Source organism: Lynx canadensis, chromosome B2 (assembly GCF_007474595.2).
Source record: "Lynx canadensis isolate LIC74 chromosome B2, mLynCan4.pri.v2, whole genome shotgun sequence".
Lineage (NCBI taxonomy): Eukaryota > Metazoa > Chordata > Mammalia > Carnivora > Felidae > Lynx > Lynx canadensis.
In genome coordinates this window covers 35,011,425-35,033,918 of record NC_044307.1, presented here as the reverse complement: position 1 = coordinate 35,033,918, position 22,494 = coordinate 35,011,425, and the positions used below count along the sequence as shown (strand labels likewise).

At 39.8% G+C, this 22,494-nt stretch overlaps 1 protein-coding gene across 6 annotated transcripts in view; it reads right to left on the bottom strand.

Annotated features, from left to right (window-relative positions):
- MAPK14 (mitogen-activated protein kinase 14) overlaps nucleotides 1-22,494 on the bottom strand; it is a 76,315-nt gene that overhangs the window by 10,064 nt on the left and 43,757 nt on the right. For 3 of the 6 annotated variants that reach the window (XM_030315363.1, XM_030315366.1, XM_030315365.1), the window contains exons 4-9: nucleotides 19,741-19,852; nucleotides 18,982-19,011; nucleotides 18,605-18,652; nucleotides 17,321-17,435; nucleotides 16,677-16,748; nucleotides 2,920-2,999 (exon numbers count right to left, since the gene is read on the bottom strand). In XM_030315363.1, coding sequence (XP_030171223.1) covers nucleotides 2,920-2,999; nucleotides 16,677-16,748; nucleotides 17,321-17,435; nucleotides 18,605-18,652; nucleotides 18,982-19,011; nucleotides 19,741-19,852 — 457 coding nt within the window. Of the gene's footprint in view, nucleotides 1-1,945; nucleotides 2,087-2,919; nucleotides 3,000-16,676; nucleotides 16,749-17,320; nucleotides 17,436-18,604; nucleotides 18,653-18,981; nucleotides 19,012-19,740; nucleotides 19,853-22,494 lie in introns of all 6 variants that reach the window. The other 3 variants (XR_003968808.1, XR_003968809.1, XM_030315364.1) reach the window with 2 other exon arrangements.

The window sequence follows — 22,494 nt, the reverse complement described above, 5'->3', positions numbered from 1 at the left end:
CTGGCGTGGCATCTTCAGTGAGCACCCTGGTCAAGTAATTACACTTCTTTGTGGCTCCCTTCAGTAAGTTTTCACCTTAACTCCTCCTCAGAGCTCCAATGCCCTAGGGGTCGGATGACGTGTGTAAGGCTGGCCATCAGGAGAGGGCTGGGGCCACACGCTCCACCCCGCCTGTCACATTCTATTTCACACCAGCCCAAAGACAGGCCAGCAGATTCAAAAGGTGGCATGAAGTCGTTTTAACTTTCTCTCAACAAAGTTTAGATTTACCTTTAAGCAAGTTACATAACGAACGTTACTTTGCATGCCAAGAAATGTAACCACAGGGGGCCCGCTAAGTAAACCCCCGCAATAGTGGAACACCAGTTGGGTTTTAAAATCTTAAAATCCTGCCACCTCTCTGGTCTTTCTTGTGAACAATACTTGGCCTGTGCGTTTTCTGTCTTTGTTTCCTTTAGTCAAATAGGTTCTTATACCCCCTTCCTGTCAGGAGGTTAGGAAGAATAGATTTCTAGAGAAGAATGTGAGTCAGTGAAAGGGCTTTTGCTTTTTTAGTATGATTTTTTTTTTTGTTCTTTCACTGATTACTATAGGTGTTGGGTCACTAACCAAAAAACTCTCTCCTCAGCCATCCACCATGACCCATTTTATCCCCTTTTCTCCCAGCACATCCCAACTTGTTCTCAATCAGCCCACCCATTATTGCATTTTCTTACAATGTCTTATTATTTATTGATTGAATTTCTACATCAGTGATGACATCACTACCTCACTATTCTTCACGAGTGATGAAAATAGCTATTGGCTTTCTTTTTTTATTACATTCCTTCACTAATGAATTTTTCTTTTTATTTCTAATACCTTTACACAGGTTTCCTCACCTGGCTTTGTTATTTACACAGCATGTATCCTACACATCATGTGCTTTTAAAATAAACTGGTACTTGGGGAGTATCACTGACATCAAATTAATCTTGTCTACCGTTTTGAAAGTTTAAAACCCCTTTTATCTACTCGCCATAACCATGTAGGAAAAAAAAAAAAACAACTTTCTTATTCCTGTACTCAATACAATATTATTTGAGTGCGTTCTATATTCTGGTACTCCATTTTATTATGCCCAACTCTAGAGCTATTTAAATGTATAATATATCCTATTTCACCAAAGATAAAGGTGATCTCATTATTAGTTTGGGCACTTGATGTTGTTTCTTTCTTAACAATAAATGATGGATTAATAATAGGTAAATACTATATTACCCATGCTTTTTCTTTTAGAAATTCTTATGACTAACAGCACACACCTATAAGGTGGATGGTTGGGGTGGGAGACACGACTAAGCAGGAGCTGCTAACAGCCTTTCCCAGACAGGGAATGAATTTACTATCTTAGTCTCATTAGTACTATCAGTAAACAAACTGAACTTCCTCCCAACCCCGCTCCCTTGCCCCCGTGTTTTCTCTATTACCGGTTTTTCTCAGCAAATGCATTTAAAACAATAAAGCACCATCCTCACTACGCAGCATCTCGTATCTTCTTTGATTCATTCTATCCAGCTTCTGCACTTCATAAAGCAAAAGAAAACACTCCTTTGGGTTAACACTGTGGTCAGTAACTCTGACAATGACTTTCAAAATAGTGTGCAATCGCATGAGATTCAAGTTTAGAGATCATGTTATCAGAACATCTGATATCTATGCTCAGCTCTGCCAAGTGACTCAGTGCATGACTCAGGCAAGTCACAGCTTTTCTGTGCTTTTCCTTCTTCTTCTTAAATAAATAAATGAAACAAAATAATAGAGCCAGCACAGTCTCTTACATCCCTCAGAGTAGAAATTGATAAATACACTGGACTTTGTAGTCTTTTAAAGGAATGTACCAGAAACATACCAGATGACAATATTCTTTATTTTGTAAGGGAGACGATGAACCATTCAAACTCACCTGCTCAAGCCTGCCTCCAGCTACCCAGCAGTCCTTCCAATTGGGCAAAGGGACCCCGTTAGTCAGAATGCTGGGACGAGAATTCAGGAAGGCACGACTGGAGCTTGGCTCCACAGCTCTTTTTCCCTTTTAGTCAACTGCCTGGCGGCAGACAGAGGAGAAAAGGGAGAAAGGCTGAGCTTTCATGATCTCTCTCTTATCTCTGGCCCCAGAAAATGACCAACAGCAGGAAATCGGAGCCAAAGCAAGCCAGAGTCACATTCCCACGGCTTCTCTCTAAACCCCTGCTTAGAGGCAGGAAAGCATTAGCTCTAAAGCTTTTTCTCAGGTTATTTGACTTGTAATTACAAAGGCAGGCTGTGGGAGGAAGGATTTACAAGCCAACTCCAGTGGATGTGAGGTACTAGGACTGGTCTGGAGACAGGGTGGAGAGATGGCCCTGCTGAGAATAGACAACTTATACAAGATGTACAGTTGTCGATTCTAAAACAATAAAAAGCAGGAACTTCTGGAAAAGGGCAGTAGCGTGCACCCAACGCACACTTCATCCTTGTGGTGATGAAGCTAGACTAGTACATGGTGAAGCTAATGCTCTGAGAGCAAGCACTAACCACAATATAAAAAGAGCTCAGGTATATGTGACACTGCTGAGGAAAATGATGTCAGGGCTTGGTAACAGAGACCAATTTTCCATTGATCTCTTGGAATGAGTTAGAATCTCAAATCATTTACTGGGACACGACTGCTCAATACCAGCTCTCATGATCTACGTATGTACTCCAATAGAGAACGAAACACATGCACGTGAGCAAATGTGTACACACACACACATACACACACACTTATACTTCATCCTGGAAGTCAGCACAAAAGGGCACACGTGCTTACAAACATACCCAGGTCAAAGTACAGATTGAGGGAAGCGGCAGAGGCTCCCAACAGGGCAGATAATTACAATCAAAGCATCAACTCACAGACTCTGAGGAGATTTTCTTCAAAAGATCAGCCCCTGGGGTTCCAACGAGTCTTAAAATGAGCTTCAACTGATCAATATCTAATGGTGGACTATAAAGGAAAATGTTGGGACAAAATAAAAATAAAAAACACAAACGACAACAAAACAAACAAACAAAATACCCCAATAACAAAAAGTGAAAACCCCCAGCCAAGCCAAAATGGTGAATTAACCTAGATCAGGGCTTCCATGGATGGTCACTTCAAGTAGAACATGTTCCTCCTGTGCAAAGACTCAAAATACTACCACTCACACCCCCAATTTATATTCATTCCGGGCATCTGTCAACATTACCCATCAGTAAAGTGAAGCGACTTTAGCTGGGTCAAAGACAGCAGGTGACAGCACAAAAGCTTCACTCAGTCCACACCTAACCTCTTTGCCTTCCACCAAAGCGTCAGAAGCCAGCTGAGCAGAAAGCACTGGTAAGCAGAGTGCTACACGAACAGAAAGAGCAGCAGAGCATAGGAGCTAGGGCTGGCCAAGCTCCCCTGGGAATACTCCCCCGAAAGGCTTGACCCAAGGAGCTTGTAATAGGACAGGAGCCTGCGACTACCCCAGGGCCTAACACCACTTGAGCGTGCCCTCTGGGAAACCTCTCCCTCTGCAATGGCTAGGGCAGGCAGAGAGGAGCTGTGAGTGATAGTCGGCCAGCAGAGGGCCCCACTCCCCCACTGCATCCGCGTGTTCTTCAGGAGCGCCATCATGAAGTAGAACAGGAGAGTTTTCCATCTCACAAGCGCAGTGACAAACCTCACACATCCCAGAGGCTCTACACAATAGGCTACAACGTCCAAACCCTTATTCGGGTAGCCAACTCTTCCGCGTATGTGCATATATTAACCAGAAGACAGAAACTGTTGGTTTGTTCTTATTGCCTTTAGTCTGGCCCAAAAAGGAAGTTAAAAGGGGAGAGAAAAAAATTACATAAAGTAAGCTTTTAATATTCTCTATGAAAGTGTGAGAGTTTATCCACGTCTCTACTGACATTCGGGGAAAAGGAGGGGAGGATGACTGTCTTCTGGTGCCTATCACACATCCTGTCAGGTTGTTGGCATATTAGATCCTTCTCAACCTCAGGTCTCACTTCCTCAGAGAGGACTCCCCCCACATTCTAAATAAGAAAGCCCCTTCTTCCTTGTATTCTCTACCCCAGCACAATGCTTGCAAACGTCAATCTATAATTACTTCGTTTGCTTTCTGTCACCTCTGCTGATCTGTATGTAGCTCCATGAGGGCACGGGCCACCCTGACTGCCACCTATCCCCCGTGCTTAGCCTGCTATCTGCTACATGGTGGGCACTCGAAATATCTGAGGAGATCTTCTCCTCAGGAAGCAGGAAGGAAAGGAGGATGGAAGAAAATATTTCTGTTTATGATTACACATATAAAGGTAATACGGTGTAACTTAAAATAATGGCTTCTGCAAACCACAGTTGCCTAAGTTACAGGAATTACTTACGCAATATCACTGGCATCTTGCCCTGTTCTTCCCCGTCCCCACCCCCACCCCCAGCTAAGAAATTGGCTTAAATGGAAGAACATTCTAGACAGGAGTCAGCAAACCCCAGCCTGCTGCCTGTTTTGAAAATAAAGTTTTATTGGAACACAGCCATGCCCATTCGTTTATATACTGTCTGTAACTGCTTTCACCCTACACAGCAGAATTGAGTAGTTACAACAGAAACCATATGGTCCCCAAACCCTAAAATATTTACTATCTGGCTCTTTAAGAAAAGGTTTGCCAAACCCCAGCCTAGACCCAAACAATTTGTGTTCTGTAGAAAACAAGGTTAAATTAGAAACAAGTCCACTCACAGAAATCATTTCTAAATTAAATATAGTAGAGAACTTTGTCATCTGCAAATGGCAAAAATCAATGTGTTCTGGAGGTTAAAATTTCAATACTGACTCTTAGTTCAAAGTGCTGACAAGAAAAAAAAAAACTAAAGCATGCAATAATGGGGACAGAGAGGGGAGGATGGACGAATGTGGTCTTGCTTTAAAACAATCAAATTAAGGGGCGCCTGGGTGGTTCAAGTCGGTTGAGCGTCCGATTTCCACTCAGGTCATGGCCTCACGGCTTGTGAGTTCGAGCCCTGTGTTGGGCTCTGTGCTGACAGCTCAGAGCCTGGAGCCTGCTTTGGATTCCGTGTCCCTCTCTTGCGCTGCTCCTCCCCCACTCATGCCCTGTCTCTCTCTCTCTCAAGAATGAATAGAAAAACATTAAAAAATAAATAAAATAATAAAATTAGCTATATGACAACAGAATTTAGTACAGGATCCCCTCTGCCCATTTTAATTGATTCAGTTTACAAGTATTAAGTCCCTTCACACTCTTCAGGAACAAATTTAACCGGGTAGCTCTCCCACAACACAAAGTATATCATATATGAAAACCAACTAGACTACTTCAACTCTTAAACAGGTAGTTTTACAATATATGCGTCAAAATTGATCTCGGGAAATAAAACTGTTGAGATTGGTACTCCTGTTTAAGAGACTTCTGACTACTGAAATGAGAGTCAAGTTTTATACTCCCTTCAGGGAAGCCGGAAGACCCTGGGCTGAGTTTCTTAACCGCCCTACCTTCACCTCATCATACCTGAAGAGTGTGGCACTCCCACTAGTCACAGAGGCTCACGACAGCAATGAGCTGGGGGCCCCGTGTCTCTGCCAGTATAAAACAATCACACGTCTGAAGAATAAAGCCCGAATTCCTAGCCCCTCATGGCCCTCCCTGACTTGGCATCAAGCTTCTTTTCTGACTGCCTCAGACGGTTTGCTTCAACGCACACCAAATATTCTAGGCAATTCTAAGCTTCCACCTTCTTATTTATGCAAGTCATACGCAGGAATATCCTCCGTTCTCCCCTCCTATCAAGTCTTTTCTTATTTATTCTACAAAGTCCTACTCAAACAAGAACTGTGCTGTGAAGTCTTTCTGATATCTTAAGTTCAAATTAACTTTACTTCTTCTCAATAACTTATCTGTACCTTTATTATAGCATTTTTATCACTCTGTCTTATTTTATAATGAGAGAGTAGACATTTGTTCTGGTAACTCCTATAACTCACTTTCCACTGAGTATGATCACTCTGGTTTGGGGGACAGGTACTATCTTATCCCCAGCACCTTCCACAGTGTAGTTTGATAAATATTGGTTGGCTTGAAAAGACTAGTTGTAATATGCTTTCTAACTCAGCTCCAGCCCTCTGCCTTGCCCTAAAAAACCTATAATGACCATACTCGATGGAAAGTCTAAATACAAACAGTAGTCCAGAAAAGTTGCTTCACTTAATATCAGGCCTAACAAAGCCCTCAAACCTTCCAACTGAAGTGTCTACACCATGAAGAGTACGCAAGTATAATGCCATGAGTGTAGTGTGTAAGGGCTATGGGCAAAGAGAGTTGCTACAGCATGATAGCCAATACTTGGGAGATTAGTAAGCACACAATGCAAAACAAGAATCTACTTAGTAGCTAAAAGCACTTGTAAGAAGGAAGTCAAAGCATGCAGACCTCAGAAGAAATCACCATAGGTTCTCCAAGAGCTGGCAAATCCATTGAAATACAGGTCAGTCTTCCAATAGTACCAGCTACTGTAAGGCCACTACAATTTGTCCAGGCAGTTAAGGCCAGAAGGTGCTTCAAGCAGCTACATAAGCAGAGCAAAGCAAAATTTATCACATAATGACAATTAGTTATCTCCACAACAAGCCATCCTTCATAACTGGTTTAACCCTCTTTTTCCCCCCTTGATAGAAGAAATTTTTCCTGTTAGGCAAACATGTGTTTCAGTTATAATGATCAAATTGTCAAAATTCAAATCATAGATGTCTTGGTCCTTTCTAAATTTTTTTTTTTTTCAACGTTTATTTATTTTTGGGACAGAGAGAGACAGAGCATGAACGGGGGAGGGGAAGAGAGAGAGAGGGAGACACAGAATCGGAAACAGGCTCCAGGCTCCGAGCCATCAGCCCGGAGCCCGACGCGGGGCTCGAACTCACGGACCGCGAGATCGTGACCTGGCTGAAGTCGGACGCTTAACCGACTGCGCCACCCAGGCGCCCCTGTCTTGGTCCTTTCTAAAACAACCACTGAGGCCTAAGATTACTCTTTAGGTTCTCTGTAACAAAAGTAATAGGTAGAATGAATAGATGAGGAAATCAACCTAAGGTCAATGGGGTAATCAGAAGGAAAATAAAAAAACCAATATTCTATTCACCTCTAAGTGTTCTAGACAAAGCCAGAACATTAATGTCTGGAGGGTGGAAAACCTTCCTATGACAGACAGGATGGACTAGAAGACTTAGGCCGACTTTCTTCTCTTCTTGGTTGTCAAAACAGTCATTTTCACTGTCACACACACTAAAATTCTTAAGGTACTTTAGGTTTGTGGACACACGTGAAAATTCCAACCTTTTCTGGGAAAATATATTGTCAAGTTGGAGAAGAAAAGGCAACTAATGCAGTAAAATTTTTTTTCTTCTTCAGCATTTATTAGGACCTTGCTTTCAGTGTCTAAAGTGAAACTTTTTTTTTTTTTTTTTTTTTGAGAGAGAGAGAGAGAGAGAGAGAGAGCGAGCGAGCACGTGAGTTGGGGAGAAGGGAGAGGACGAGAGAGATAGAATCTTAAGCAGGTTCCATGCTCAGCACAGAGCCGACACAGGGGCTCGATCCCACAATGCTGGGATCATGATCTGAGCCAAAATCAAGAGTCAACCAACTAAGCTACCCAGGCACCCCATGAAACTGCTTTAAAATGAGAGAGAATAGGGGCACCTGGCTGGCTCAGTCAGTGGAGCATGCCGCCCTTGATCTCGGGCTTGTGAGTTTCAGCCCCATGCTGGGGGTAGAGATTATTTATTATCTTTTAATTAAAAAAATAGTAAAATGAGAGAATATTTGAAACTAGTGACTGCAAGTGAGGGGTAGACGTGACAGCAAGGGGTACATCAGAAATTTTTTACTGGCGTGTTTTAGCCCATAATCTGGGAGCTGTGACATAGGTGTTCATTATGTTATTCTTTGTTTTTTTTGTATTTCATAAAATGTTTGAAAAAAAAATCAAAAGAAATAAATAAAGTAGAATTAAGGAGCAAATTTAATACACTAAGGAAATTCATATGGAGTAAGGCAGCAGCTAATGGCAAGTAGATTATAACTCAACAGCCCCATTATCCTCAGGTTAATATCTTAAAGGTACCCCTTCTATTAAGATGAAAGAAGGAGGGGCACCTGGGTGGCTCAGTCAGTTAAGCATTCGACTTCAACTCAGGTCATGATCTCACGGTTTGTGGGTTCGAGCCCTGCACCAGGCTCTGTGCTGACAGTGTGGAGCCTGGAGCCTGCTTCAGATTCTGTGTCTCCCTCTCTCTCTGCCCCTCCCCTGCTTACACTCTGTTTCTCTCTCTCAAAAATAAAAACACATTAAAAAAATTTTTTTAATGAAAGAAGGAAAAAGAGTTTTACACATGAAGGAAATTCACTTGATTACTTAGGAAAGGAAAATGACAGCAAACAAACACTGTGGTCTCCAGAAGAGGAAACAGTATTTGATGTGTAACAGGGCTCTGAAACTCATTTTCTCTCTTCCTTACGCTACAGACTATTAAGTATTGGTAATACCATTTTCTAACTGGCCACTCTTCTCAAAACCAATGGCATTTGAAATAGGTTAGCCCTATGCCTGAAGGGACATTCTGTATCCTCACTATCTTCTAATGTGAAGTTCACCAGCTGTGTCCACCTGATATACCTAGTTGACTGGACTTCTAAGGCAAGGCTTCATTCTTTAAAAAAATAATCCTGTTTTTGAGCTAGATGGAAAAAGTGTTCTACAAAGTCATAAATGAGAATAGCTTCAAACCTAACAATATATACTTAGTTTTAAGACAAAAATTAGTATTTCTTACACCTTTAGGGGAACTCCAAGGATTATTAACAACCAGTACTAAAAGCATCTCTCAAGGAGGAGACTAATCACAAAAAAATGAGAAAAAGGTAGAATACGAAGAAGACTTATAGAGATCTAAAACTGCATTGTCCAATGCAATACCAGTAATCACATGAGATTAACTAAATTTCAGTGTAATCTAAATAAAATCTAATAAGATTTGAAATTCAGATTTAAGACTCATAAAACTATGAATCCAAAGGAACTTCTTTGAAGTGATACTTCCTTGACATGATAAAGAGCATTTATGAAAAATACACAGTTAAAATCATAGTCACCGGAGAAAGGCTGAAAAACTTCCCTCTAAGATAACAACAAAACAAGGATTTTCACTTCACCACTGCTATTCAACATTATACTGGAAGTTCTAGCCAGAGCAACTGGAAAGGAAGAATTAAAACCATCTCTATTTGCAGATGATAGGATCCTATAGATAGAAAAACCAAAGAATCTGCAAGAAACCTACTAGAGATAATAAATAAATTGAGTAAAGACGCAGTGCACAAAGTCAACAAGAATCAGTTTTGTTTCTTCACACCAATAATAAACAACCTGAAAAAGAAATTAAGAAAGCAATTCCATTTACAATAGCATCTAAAAGAATAAAATACCTAGGAAGAAATTTAGCCATGAAGGTGAAAGATTTGTCCAATGAAAATGATAAATCGTTGCTGAAAGACATTAAGAACTGAAAAATGGAAAGACAACTCGTGTTCATGGATAGGAAGACTTAATATTGTTAAGATGTCAATATTATCCAAAGTGATCTAAAAATTCAATGCAATTGCTATCAAAATTCCAACAGCCTTTCAGGGTACCTAGGTGGCTCAGTTAAGCATCCAACTCTGTTTTTTTATGTTTTACTTATTTTTGAGAGAGAAAGAGAGAGAGAGAGAGAGAGAGAGAGAGAGAGACAGACAGACAGACAGACAGGGAGCGAGCAGGGGAGGGGCAGAAAGAAGGAGACACAGAATCCGAAGCAGGCTCTAGGATCTGAGCTCCAAGCACACAGATATTCCTCCACAGGATATACAAATGGCCAATAAACACAGGAAAAGATGTTCAACATTACTGGTCATTAGGGAAATACAAATTAAAATCACAAAGAGATCATGACTTAAGCCGAGGTCAGATGCTTAACCGATGCTACCCAGGCGCCTCATCCGACCTTGATTTTGGCTCAGGTCATATCACAGTTTGTAGGACTGATGGAGCCTGGTGCCTGGCTCTGTGCTGACAGCCTGGAGCCTGCTTGGGATTCTCTCTCTCCCTCTCTCGGTCCCTCCCCTGCTTGTGCATGTGCACACACTCTCTCAAAATAAATACATAAACATTAAAAATACATATTAAAAAAAATTCCAACAGCCTTTCCTGCAGAAATGGAAAAGCCCATCTTCAAATTCATAAAGGATTACAAAAGAGCCTGAAAAGCCAAAAAAACAAAAAACAAACCAAAACCCCCAGCCATTTAACAGTGAGAACAAAATTGAAGGACTCACACTTCCTGAATTCAAAACTTACTATTAAGCTATAGGAATCAAAACAGTGTGGTACTGTTATATAAGCATAGATATACAGACAAAGGGATTAGAATTAGCCTTGGACAGAAATGCCAAGCCTATTCAGTGGGGAAAGGATAGTCTCTTCAACAAATGGTTCGGGGACAACTGGGTTTCCATATGCAAAAGAGTAAGTTGGACCTCAAACCTGATATCATATACAAAAATTTACTCAAAATGGATCAAAGACCTAGGTATGAGAGAGAAACACATACAACTCTTAGTAGAAAACACAGTAAATCTTCACAACCTTTGGTAATACATTCTTAGATATAACATGAGCAACAAAAGGAAAAAATAGATGAATTGGAACTTCATCAGAATCAAAACTTCAGTGCATCAAAGGACATTATCAAGAGGGGCGCCTTGGTGGCTCCAGTTTGTTGAGCGTCTGACTTTGGCTCAGGTCATGATCTCACAGCTTGTGGGTTCGAGCCCTGCATTGGGCTCTGTGCTGACAGCTCAGAGCCTGGAGCCTGCTTCGGATTCTGTGTCTCCCTCTCTCCCCCCCACCGCCTCCCCCGCTCATGCTCTGTCTCTCTCTGTTTCTCAAAAATAAACATTAAAAAAAATTTTTTTTTAAAAAAGGACCTTATCAAGAAAGTGAACACACTACCCACAGAATGGGAGAAAATACTTGCAAATCACATATCTAATAAAGGTTTAATATCCAGAATATACAAAGAACTAAAAACTCAACAACAAAAAGACAACCCAATTAAAAGATGGGTGAAGAACTTGAACAGACATTCCTCCATAGGAGATATACAAATGGCCAATAAACACAGGAAAAGATGCTCAACATTATCAGTCATTAGGGAAATACAAATTAAAACCACAAAGAGATACCACTTCATACCTATGAGGATGGCTATAATTTAAAAAAAAAGAAGAGGGCGCCTGGGTGGCTCAGTCGGTTAAGCGTCCGATTTCAGCTCAGGTCATGATCTCACAGTCCGTGAGTTCGGGCCCCGCGTCAGGCTCTGTGCTGACAGCTCAGAGCTTGGAGCCTGCTTTGGATTCTGTGTCTCCCTCTCTCTCTGCCCCTCCCCTGCTCATGCTCTGTCTCTCCCTGTCTCAAAAATAAATAAAAACATTAAAAAAAAAATTTTTTTTTTTAAAAAGAAGAAAAGAATAAGTGTTGGTGAAGACACGGAGAAATGCTCCTACATCATTGGTGGGCATGTAAAATGGTACAGCTGCTGTGGAAAACAGTTTGATAGCTCGTCAAAAAAGTAAACGTAGAATTACCACAGGACCCAACAATTCTGCTCCTAGATATATATACCCAAAAGAACTGAAAGCAGGGCCTCAAACAGAGAGCTATATGCCAATGTTCATTGCAGCACTATTCACAATTGCCAGAGGTGGAAATAACCCAAGTGTCAACGAAAAGATGAGTGCATACACATACAGGGGAATACACATAAAACGGAACGGAGTCCTGATAACATGCTGCAACACAGATGAACCTTGAAAACATTATGGCTAAGGGAAATAATCAAGAAAAAGAACAAATATTGTGTGATTCCACTTATATGAAATATCTAGAATAAGCCAATTGAGGAAGTTGAAGAGAGGAAACCAGTGGGAAGGAAGAATGGGGGTTATTGTTCAATGGGTACAGTTTCCGTTGGGGTGATGAAGATGTTTTGGAAATAAGATAGTGGTGATGGCTGCACAACTTTGTAAGTATAGTTAGTGCCAGTGGACTGTGTATTTAAAAATGGTTAAGATGGTAAATTTTATGTTATGCGTTTTTTACCACAATAAGAAAAAGGTAAAATGGCAAATTTTATGTTAATACCTTTTACCACAAAAATATTTTTAATTCAGTTTCTACGTTTCACTAGCCACATTGTAAGTGCTCAATAGCCACATGTCACTGGTGGCTACCAACCAGTGCACAGCCCAAACAGAAAACATTCACAACACCACAGACAATTCTATTAGATAGTTCTTATCTAGAAGCTAAAACCACCAGTTTTTTTGATGTTTATTTTTTTTGAGAGAGAGAGAGAGAGAGAGAGAGAGAGAAAGAGACTGTGAGCGGGGGAGGGGCAGAGAGAGAGGGAGACACAGAATCCGAAGCAGGCTCCAGGCTCTGAGCTGTCAGCACAGAGCCCGACACGGGGCTCAAACTCGCGAACCGCAAGATCATGACCTGAGCCAAGTCGGCCGCTTAACGGACTGAGCCACCTATGCACCCCTAAAACCACCAGTTCTAGATGAGAATAATATGATTAATACATGAGGAAAACAGGGAGAAAACTGCACTCAATAGAAGAGCAGTTCTAGAGGCTGCCTCAGTATTCAGTTGCATTTAAAAATCATAAATAAGCAGTGGCTGCACATCTTGCCAGGCAAAGAAAGAATGTGTGGGGCCAGCACATCCTCCAAAGGAAAAAGAAAAAGAAAAATTTAAGAAAAAGAAAAAGAAAAATTTTAAGAAAAAGAAAAGGAAAAAGAAAAGAAAAAGAAAAATTTGGGGAATAGGTAACAAATAAAACAACGTAAAGAAACCGTGACCTGAGTCATAAGTAATAGTTTTGGATCTATCTTCTCTGGGTCTTGGTTTCCTCACATGTATAAAAAACAGGGGGTTCAATTAGATGTTTTCTAATATCCTTCCAGGCCCCCAAGTGGATAAGTCTAAATTATTAACTTTCTCATCTCATCGATACCTTCAAAAAAAAATGAGGGGGCGCCAGGGTGGTTCAGTCGGTTAAGCATCTGACTCTTGATTTCGACTCAGGTCGTGATCTCACAGCTCGTGGGATCGAGCCCTGTGTTGGGCTCTGCACTGACAGCATGGAGCCTGCTTGGGATTCTCTCTCCCTCAGCCCCTCCCTCTCTCTCTCTCTCTCTCTCTCTCTCTCTCTCAAAATAAGTAAATAAACTTTAAAAAAAAAAAATGAGGAAAGACTGCCTAACTAATTTTTTTAGGATCAGCCTGAAAGGTTAAGAGTAAAATTCAACTGGGCTAAACTCTAGTTGTGCTCAACACCTGCTGCACATTGGCAACAACCGGGGACTTAAAACATACGTCAAAGCCTGTGCTTGGACCCCACACCAACTTTAGTTGAGTCTGTGAGGTGGTGCCCTGGCACTTGGGAGTTTTTAAAAGCTCCCCGAAGTATTCTTTTTTTTTTTTTTTTAATTTTTTTTTTCAACGTTTTTTTAAATTTATTTTTGGGACAGAGAGAGACAGAGCATGAATGGGGGAGGGGCAGAGAGAGAGGGAGACACAGAATCGGAAACAGGCTCCAGGCTCCGAGCCATCAGCCCAGAGCCTGATGTGGGGCTCGAACTCACGGACCGCAAGATCATGACCTGGCTGAAGTCAGACGCTTAACCGACTGCGCCACCCAGGCGCCCCAGCTCCCCGAAGTATTCTGATGAAAATGAGAGTTAAGAACCACTATGCTAGAATGCACATAACTGTACACTTCAGGCAAGAAAAAGTAATAGAAAACGTTTTCCTCTCTCCTTGTCCGGCCACCAAATCTACATCCACACAGCTGGCAATGGACAGGATGGGGGTGGTATGTATTGCAAATACAAATCCTCTGAATTTGACTTTTATGATCCAGTAGAATATCTGTCTGAAAAAGAGCCAAGTACAAAAGAAATGGTGTATTACTAAAATAGGAATTTTGAAATGAATTTTCATGTATTAAAAAAAAGCCCATGGTAAAAAGCCTAAATGCTAGGTTTTCTATCTAAAGCTCACAGAAGGAAAAGAAGTATGCACAAAAAGGGAAGACTTCTGGGGCGCCTGGGTGGCTTGGTCAGTTAAGCGTCCAACACTTGATTTCAGCTCAGATCAGGATCTCACAGTCATGAGATCGAGCCTCACGTCAAGCTCCGCACTGACAGCACGGAGCCTGCTTGGGATTGTCTCTCCCTCTGCTCCTACCCTACTTGCACACATGTGCACACACTCTGTCTCTGTCTCTAAAATAAGAAAAAATAAAGGGAAGATGTCTTACAGGTTGAAAGTTAGCATTCTAAAAGAGTCAAGCCATCAGGGAGTAAGTAAGTCTGTGAGATAAAACCATAGGGCACAATTGCTTTAAAACCTTTCTACCAGTAGCCCGCCAAGGGGATCCATCCTTTACTACTTGTCACACAATTTAAATAAAACAAACAAACCAAAACTTTTAATGATTCACAGGCAGACAGTAAAGTGGGAAGGTAAAGGGAAAAAGTATTTCCCAAAAGTCAGTAATGAAGATGATGGCTAACATTTCCTGCCAGGCTCTAACTACTTTCCAGATACTGTCTCACTGAATTCTCACAACTGCCTTGTAAAGTACATACTATTAGCATTTTATGGTTAAGGAAATCGAGAGACAGAGGTTAGAAAACACACAGCGGGGAGTATAAGAGGTAGGATCGAAACCCAGGAAGTCTGATTCCAGAGTATGTGTTCTCAACCAGTACACCCTACTGTCTCTCTCCACTACTCTGCATGTCAATGCAGGCACGCGTGTCCAAAGCTGACTGCAGGTAAAAGGAGCTACAGATAATAAAGAAGAGGAAGAAGAGGGAGGAATAGAGAAATGCATCAGAGTAGTGTGCTTGGGAAGAGAGACATTAGTCTGCTGGATGGGGACTCTGAGCTGTGTACCTGAGGAAAAGGGGAATTAAAAATTTCCCTAATTCTCTTAGCTTGGACTTTAATGTTTATACCCCTTTTTTTTTTTTTTTTTTTTTTTTTTTTTTTTAATTTTTTTTTTTTCAACGTTTATTTATTTTTGGGACAGAGAGAGACAGAGCATGAACAGGGGAGGGGCAGAGAGAGAGGGAGACACAGAATCGGAAACAGGCTCCAGGCTCTGAGCCATGAGCCCAGAGCCCAACGCGGGGCTCGAACTCACGGACCGCGAGATCGTGACCTGGCTGAAGTCGGACGCTTAACCGACTGCGCCACCCAGGCGCCCCTATACCACATTTCTAAGATGCAGATATAAGGTGAATGAAACAAACACTAGGTATTTAAACCAAGAATCCGGGACCGAGGAGCAGTAAGGTGAGTTCAATACAGGGAGACAGAACTCTATCAATGCAGAAATAGTCAGGGAAATACACAACTTTGCCTGAGGGGCAGAAGCTTTTCAGTTCATTAGGAAAGCACATTTTTCTTCAGCAGAAGATAGATAGAACATGTGGAGAGATAGCATGAACATTCACAGTCACCACAAAAGTATATCCCAAACTGTAAGCAAGTAAACGGACATTCTGGTATAAATTCAATGAGTTTGCTTAGGTGAGGGTCTGTTAAAACAGCTTTTAGGTCTCTAAGCATGATAGAACACATTCATAGCATGACTGCAGCATGTTTAAAGCCCAGCCAAACCCACTATAGGCTAGTCAGATGAATTTTACAAAAATCTTCAAACCTAATTCTAGACACATATTTCAACATTCTTTCTCACTTGAACATCTTCCCCAAGTGAAAGTAATGGGACTTCTAACAAACCACATTTGGATGATACTACTTCTAAAGCATGAAATGGGCATACAGCAGATGGGAAAGGGCCTAAAATAAAAGGGCCATGGTAAACCATGGGCTAGATGGTAAATCTAGCAGTAAATTAAGGTTTGGCTACAACCTAGATAAAAACAAAATTGTGCTGGAAAAAAAAAATTGTGCCATCACATGGCAGGATGACCTTATCATGTCTTCCTTTTATTATTTGTTGTTAAACAACAAGTATAAAAAGAGTCAGCAGGTGCATCATTATAGGGATGAAATATAATCTTTTTAACATGTAAATCAAACATAAAAGCTAAAGACACCCCTGATTTATAAATGGGTATCTTGCTCTCATTAAGTGTTTGTACAAGTAGACTAAACCAGTCATTGAGATCTGGAGCCTCTCAGGAATACGCTCAGGTTGCAGAACTGCTGTGGGAAGATTAATGTAATAAAGAACTCACTGCAAAAGATGACAGGTGAAAGATATAAAGAGTTCCCCAGCTTGTGAGGAATTTTTCCAACTCACAAGTAAAATTGAAGGCACTTTGTTGGCAAAGCAAGACACTTAGCCAGAGGGCGGATCTCATAACGCATGTCTCAACTATATAAGCAAGTAACTGAGAGCTTCCCTAGAGATAGGTAAAAATGATATACTTCCATGGACACTGGAATACAGATAAGAAACAAAAATCCAAAACTTTTTAAAGGATACGGTCTGTACCAGGAAACAACGTTCTTCCAGTCAACAGCTCGGCCATTATGCATCCCACTGACCAAATATCAACTGGCAAAATTAAAGAGAAAAGGGCATACAATGTCACTGTTATCATACCTGACCGCAAATGGAACTATAACTAGAAGTGAAATACTCAAATTAATATTTAAGACATTTGAGGTCCACGATTCATGCTCATCTTTATGGAAGTTAGCTTATTAAGACCTTCACCCCACTAACGGGCTTAATAGGTAGGATGTCAAAACATAATTAAGGCAAAGAGAAATAAGCTGTTCACAAAGGGGTAGAGACTCTTATTGGTGGAAATGGTGGATTCTCCCAAGTCATGTTGAGAGGTTACAATTATGAACCCATTGTCTTCAGATAGAAGTACTCACAGAATACGCTGGAAATCTAAATAAATAAAAACTCAACTGCTAAATCATAAAGTTTGAAAGCTGTGTACAACACCACCCCCCTTCTCTATCTGAGCAACTGAAATATTTTCTGTCGACTTTAAAAGGATTACTGATGGAAAAAAAAGATGCTTCCTCCCATTCCCACTACCTCCGCTTCTGAGAATCCCAAATACGCTCAACATGCTGACCAAGAAGGTGCTAAATAACCAATAAAAGCAATACCTGTCTGGTTGTAATGCATCCAGTTCAGCATGATCTCAGGAGCCCTGTACCACCTAGTGGCCACATAGCCTGTCATTTCATCATCTGTATGTCGAGCCAGTCCAAAATCCAAGATCTAAGGGAGAGAAGAGAAATCAGGCACTGGAACAGTCAGGATCCTAAGTCTCATAAGGCAGGAGGGAAAAAACTCTACTGCCTCAGAAAGGGGAAGAACAATACAGCACTTTCATAAACATACTTCCAAGTCTATGTTTGGAATGCATGATAAACACAGCAATTTAAAAAATGAAATTACAAAAAGCAAAACAAAAATGTTACTCCAAGGCATTTACCCAAGAGCAATGAAAACATACAGCCACACAAGGGCTTGCATAGGAATATTCATAGCAGCTTTACACAGCCCCAAACTGGAATTGAAGCAAAGGTCTATCAACAGGTAGATGGATAGACAAATCGTGGCATATTCACAAAATGAATATTGTGTTCAATATTTTGTGAATATTGAATTCACAAAAATTCAGCAACAAAAAGGAATGAACTACTGATATAACACAGATCTCAAAAATATTATACTAAGCAAAAATCAGATACACACACACACAAATACTGTATGATTCCATTCATGTGAAATTCCAGAAAAAAATAAATCTGTTCTATCGTGTCAGCAATTAGATCAGTGGTCCAGGATTAGGGGTAGAGGAGTAGGGAGTGGCTCGGAAGGAGCATAAGTCAACTTCTGGAAGTGAAAAAGTGTTCTTTATTTTAATTGTGTTGGTGGTTAAATGGATACATAAATTTATCAAGTGTGCACTTAAAATGATTCTTTTTATTACATTTAATTATGTTTAAAAGATTGATTAAAAATGAGAAAAAATATTCTAAAGCTGCTTGCTCTCTATATATTTATATTTATCCCCTATTTGAATTACTTTGAATGAGTGGCTTTTGCCATTCTTATCTTAGGAAACTAATCTAGTAATTATCTCTTCAGGATTGCTTACTTAATATTCAGACTATGATTTTCCTTTATTATAACTAACAAATTAAATTTCTAATGTAACTTTATTTTAAAATGAAAATATGACACCTGATGCCACCTTCAATATCCTTTAAACTAAGACTTATTAAGTCTGTGATTCAAACTCTGATATTTCTAAGGAAAATATGAATTTTCAGACAAAAAGTCATGATTTTATAAACCCATTTACTACATAAGTCTGCCTGGTTAGTCAAACATGTAATTACAAGTGGAAACAAACAATTCCCACTGTCTCTTCATCTTACCTTCAGCTCACAGTCTTCATTCACAGCTAGATTACTAGGTTTCAGGTCCTAGGAAGCAAGTCCAGAGAGGACATGATCAACTCTATGATTCATGCTAGGTTTTCTCCCCACAGGTAATGATGAAGATCCAAACATAAAAGTAAGACTTTATTCAGCTATAAATGATCTCCATCTATAGTCAGTCACTACCTAGTCCTAATTAGCCTTAAATAGTAAAAACCACACACATTTCTTTAATCAGTTTAAACTTAGAGTAAAGTTATAATCAATAGTTCAATGGCTAAAATAAGCTTAGACTAGGATCTTGGCCACATGCCGGTCCTCTCCACTTCAGCGCTCCCTCCCCAAATAATGCCATCAAAATCATAATACATTACCCTGTGAATTATGTCAGCTGAATGTATATACTGTGAAAGAGAAAAAAGTCAGTTAAATCAAAAAGTTATCTCCAACCTCTTATGGCCATATGACATAGTTAAAGTATATTTTCATGAATCAGTAAGAACTACTAGTATTAAAAAGTAGCATTAGAAATGAGAACAAGTAATTATCAGTAATCTGAACATTTATCATAACTATGATTTCTATACCATCAACTCTATTCATAGAGTTGAAGTATAAGTGAAACAGCTTTCAACCTATTTTCTGGCTAGTGCTCTGGAGCTCACTACGGACTCAAAGCTGCTAAATGTCAATGTCAAAGGTGCTTTAATTTTAAAACATTACTTATCTGCCCTTCCCACAAACAAATTAGCATCCTAGAGGAGGTTTTTAAAGTTTCAACATGACTCTGACCAGACATTAGATTAGATCAAGAGATTATGACTACTCTTTAGAAGGAAGAATGAAGAGTCCTGAGCTCTCAGACATACATACTGAAATATCTATTATGGGTGGAATGATATGATGTCTGGACTTGTCTTAAAAGAATCCAGGGCTTGGGGAATACAACAGAAACAAGATTGGCCATATGTTGGTAGCTGTGGTCATTGAGTAAACGCAGGGGTTCATTACAGTATAATTGTACTTGTGATTTTATGTTTGAAATTTTCCATAAGAAAGGGTTGTTTTTTTTTTTTTTTTCTTTCTTCTTCTTCTTTCTCTTAAGCCTTGAGATGGAGAAAGGGAGACTATACCTTGAGACCTCGGAGAATCTGGTAGATAAGGAACTGAACATGGTCATCTGTAAGCTTCTGACATTTCACAATGTTGTTCAGATCTGCTCCCATGAGATGGGTCACCAGATACCTAGAAATTAATGGAGAGTTACACAATAATCCAGAACCCCTGTGACAGCTCTTAATTTCATAAGACTTCTAGAGGTATTTAAGAAAAGGCAATTGCCTAAAAGGCAATCTACTGAATAGAAGATATCTGCAAATGATATATCTGATAAAGGGTTAGTATCTAAAATATATAAAGCACTGATACAACTGAACACACCAAAAGCAAATAATTCAATTAAAAAATGGGCAGAAGATATGAACAGACATTTCCCCAAAGAAGACATACAGATGGCCAATAGACACAGGAAAAGATGCTCAACATCACTAGTTATCAGGGAAATGAAAATCAAAATCACAATAAGATACCACCTATGACTATCAGAATGGCTGGAATAAAAAATTCAAGAAACAAGTGTTGGTGAGGATGTAGAGAAAAAGGAACCCTCATGCACTACTGGTAGGAATGCAAACTGGTGCAGCTGCTGTGGAAAACAGTATGGAGGTTCCTCAAAAAATTAAAAATAGAACTATCATATGTCCAGTAATCACACTATTGGGTATTTACCCTCAAAATACAAAAACACTAATTCAAAGGGATACGTGCACCCCTCTGTTTATAGCAGCATTATTTACAATAGCCAAGGTATGGAAGCAGCCCAAGTGTCCATCAACTGATGAACACAGATGTGGTATATATATACACAGTGTAATATTTCATATACTATATGTGGTATATACATAGTGTAACGACATGGATAGAGCTAGAAAGTATAATGCTAAGCAAAATAAGTCGGTCTAAGAAAGACAAATACCATATAGTTTCACTCATATGTGGAACTTAAGAAAACAAATGAATAAAGGAAAAGAGAGAGAGAGAGAGAGACAAACCAAGAAACAGACTCTTAACTACAGAGAACAAACTGATGGTTACCAGAGGGGAGGTGGGTAGGGGGATTGATGAAATAGGTGATAGGGATAAAAGAGTACAGTTATCATGATGCACAAAAGAGAAGAGAAGAGGAGAGGAGAGGAGAGGAGAGGAGAGGAGAGGAGAGGAGAGGAGAAGAGAAGAGAAGAGAAGAGAAGAGAAGAGAAGAGAAGAGAAGAGAAGAGAAGAGAAGAGAAGAGAAGAGAAGGAAGGGAAGGCAAGGCAGTAAGTATGACAGTGACAGCTAAAAACTTAGTAACTACATGGGGGGCTCATTACCCCTATTCTAACTTTACCACCTTCCATCTAGTTTTCTAAAAATTTCTATAATCCTTCTTACTAGATGTATCTTTTCCTAGGTTCTCTGAAGAAAGAGACAAGAAAAAAGCAAAGATGAAGATCAGAATGATGTATGTGTCAATATCAGTTTAAAAAAAAAAATGTTGCATGAGAAATACACAGTGCAACTAAATACATGGCCATGATAAAGTATCTTGATTTTTAAATCTATCATTGTTATTTTCACCTCATTATAAACCAAGTTGTAGGCACTAAAATAGGGACATTTTTAAATTTTCAAATTATAATTCTCCTTTTTCAGGATTCACTGGTAAAAGGATATTGTTCACTGACAATATTCCTGCATTTACTTTAAAGGAAGGAGGAATATTATCTATAAAGCAAAATGGGGCATTCCAGAACCTCTCCTCACAGGTGTGGTCCTGGTTATTAACCTTACGTGGTAAGATTAGGGAAACGATTACATTCAAGTCCAACAGGTTCACCACAAATATTCTAGATGCAATGCCTTACCCACTCATTACTGTATTACACAGCTATGGGAACATAAAAACCAGATCAGTAGTAAAAAGGCTGAATTTTTAAAAATCAAGTTAGGTTTTATCTACTATGTAAGAATCACTACTCGTTCCTGAGGCTGAATAATAATGTATACCAGTTGAGCTATTACAAATGCTTTCATTTCATTTCTATTTTTATATTTTATAAATTTAGAGGAAAAGACACTAGGCCAGTAAATTTAAATCTATTAATGCGTTATATAAATATGTGCATGATCTCTCTTCATACACACACACACCCCACCCCACATCACACCACACCACACATTATATTGTTACTTTCTCTCCTTAAAGAGGAACTGAATTTTTCTGTTTCGTAATTTCCCTTTTGGGCGGATATGGTCAGTTCCCAATTTCACAAAGATCAAAAGAACTTAGCCTAGATATAAAAGTAAGACTTTAGCATTTCATATTTTTAAAGGTTGCACAATTACATGTCCTTGAGGAAAGGGCAGACTCTAAATGTAATTTAAAGAGTGAATTGGACTTTTTGAAAGGCTTCATTAAAGGTAGTTCTCTTTTAAGAGATGTTCCAAGCTCAACATAACAACCAAATGTAGTCAGTGCTTGCTCTGTGTCAAGCGCTGTGTATCATGCCTGTGTCTCACGTATTTTTCCCGACAACTCTATAAGGTAAGTCTCATTAGCCTTGCCATTTCACTGATAAGGAAACAGAACAAGGGTATGTAACTTGCTCAAGGTTAAAACAGTGATAATATCAAGGGTTGAATCAAAAACTGTTTGCTCTCAGGACCATGGTCTTTTTTTTTTTTTAACTTTTTTTTTAATGTTTATTTTTGAGAGAGAGAGAGAGAGAGCTAGCATAAGCAGGGGAGGGGCAGAGAGAGAGGGAGACACAGAATCCGAAGCAGGCTC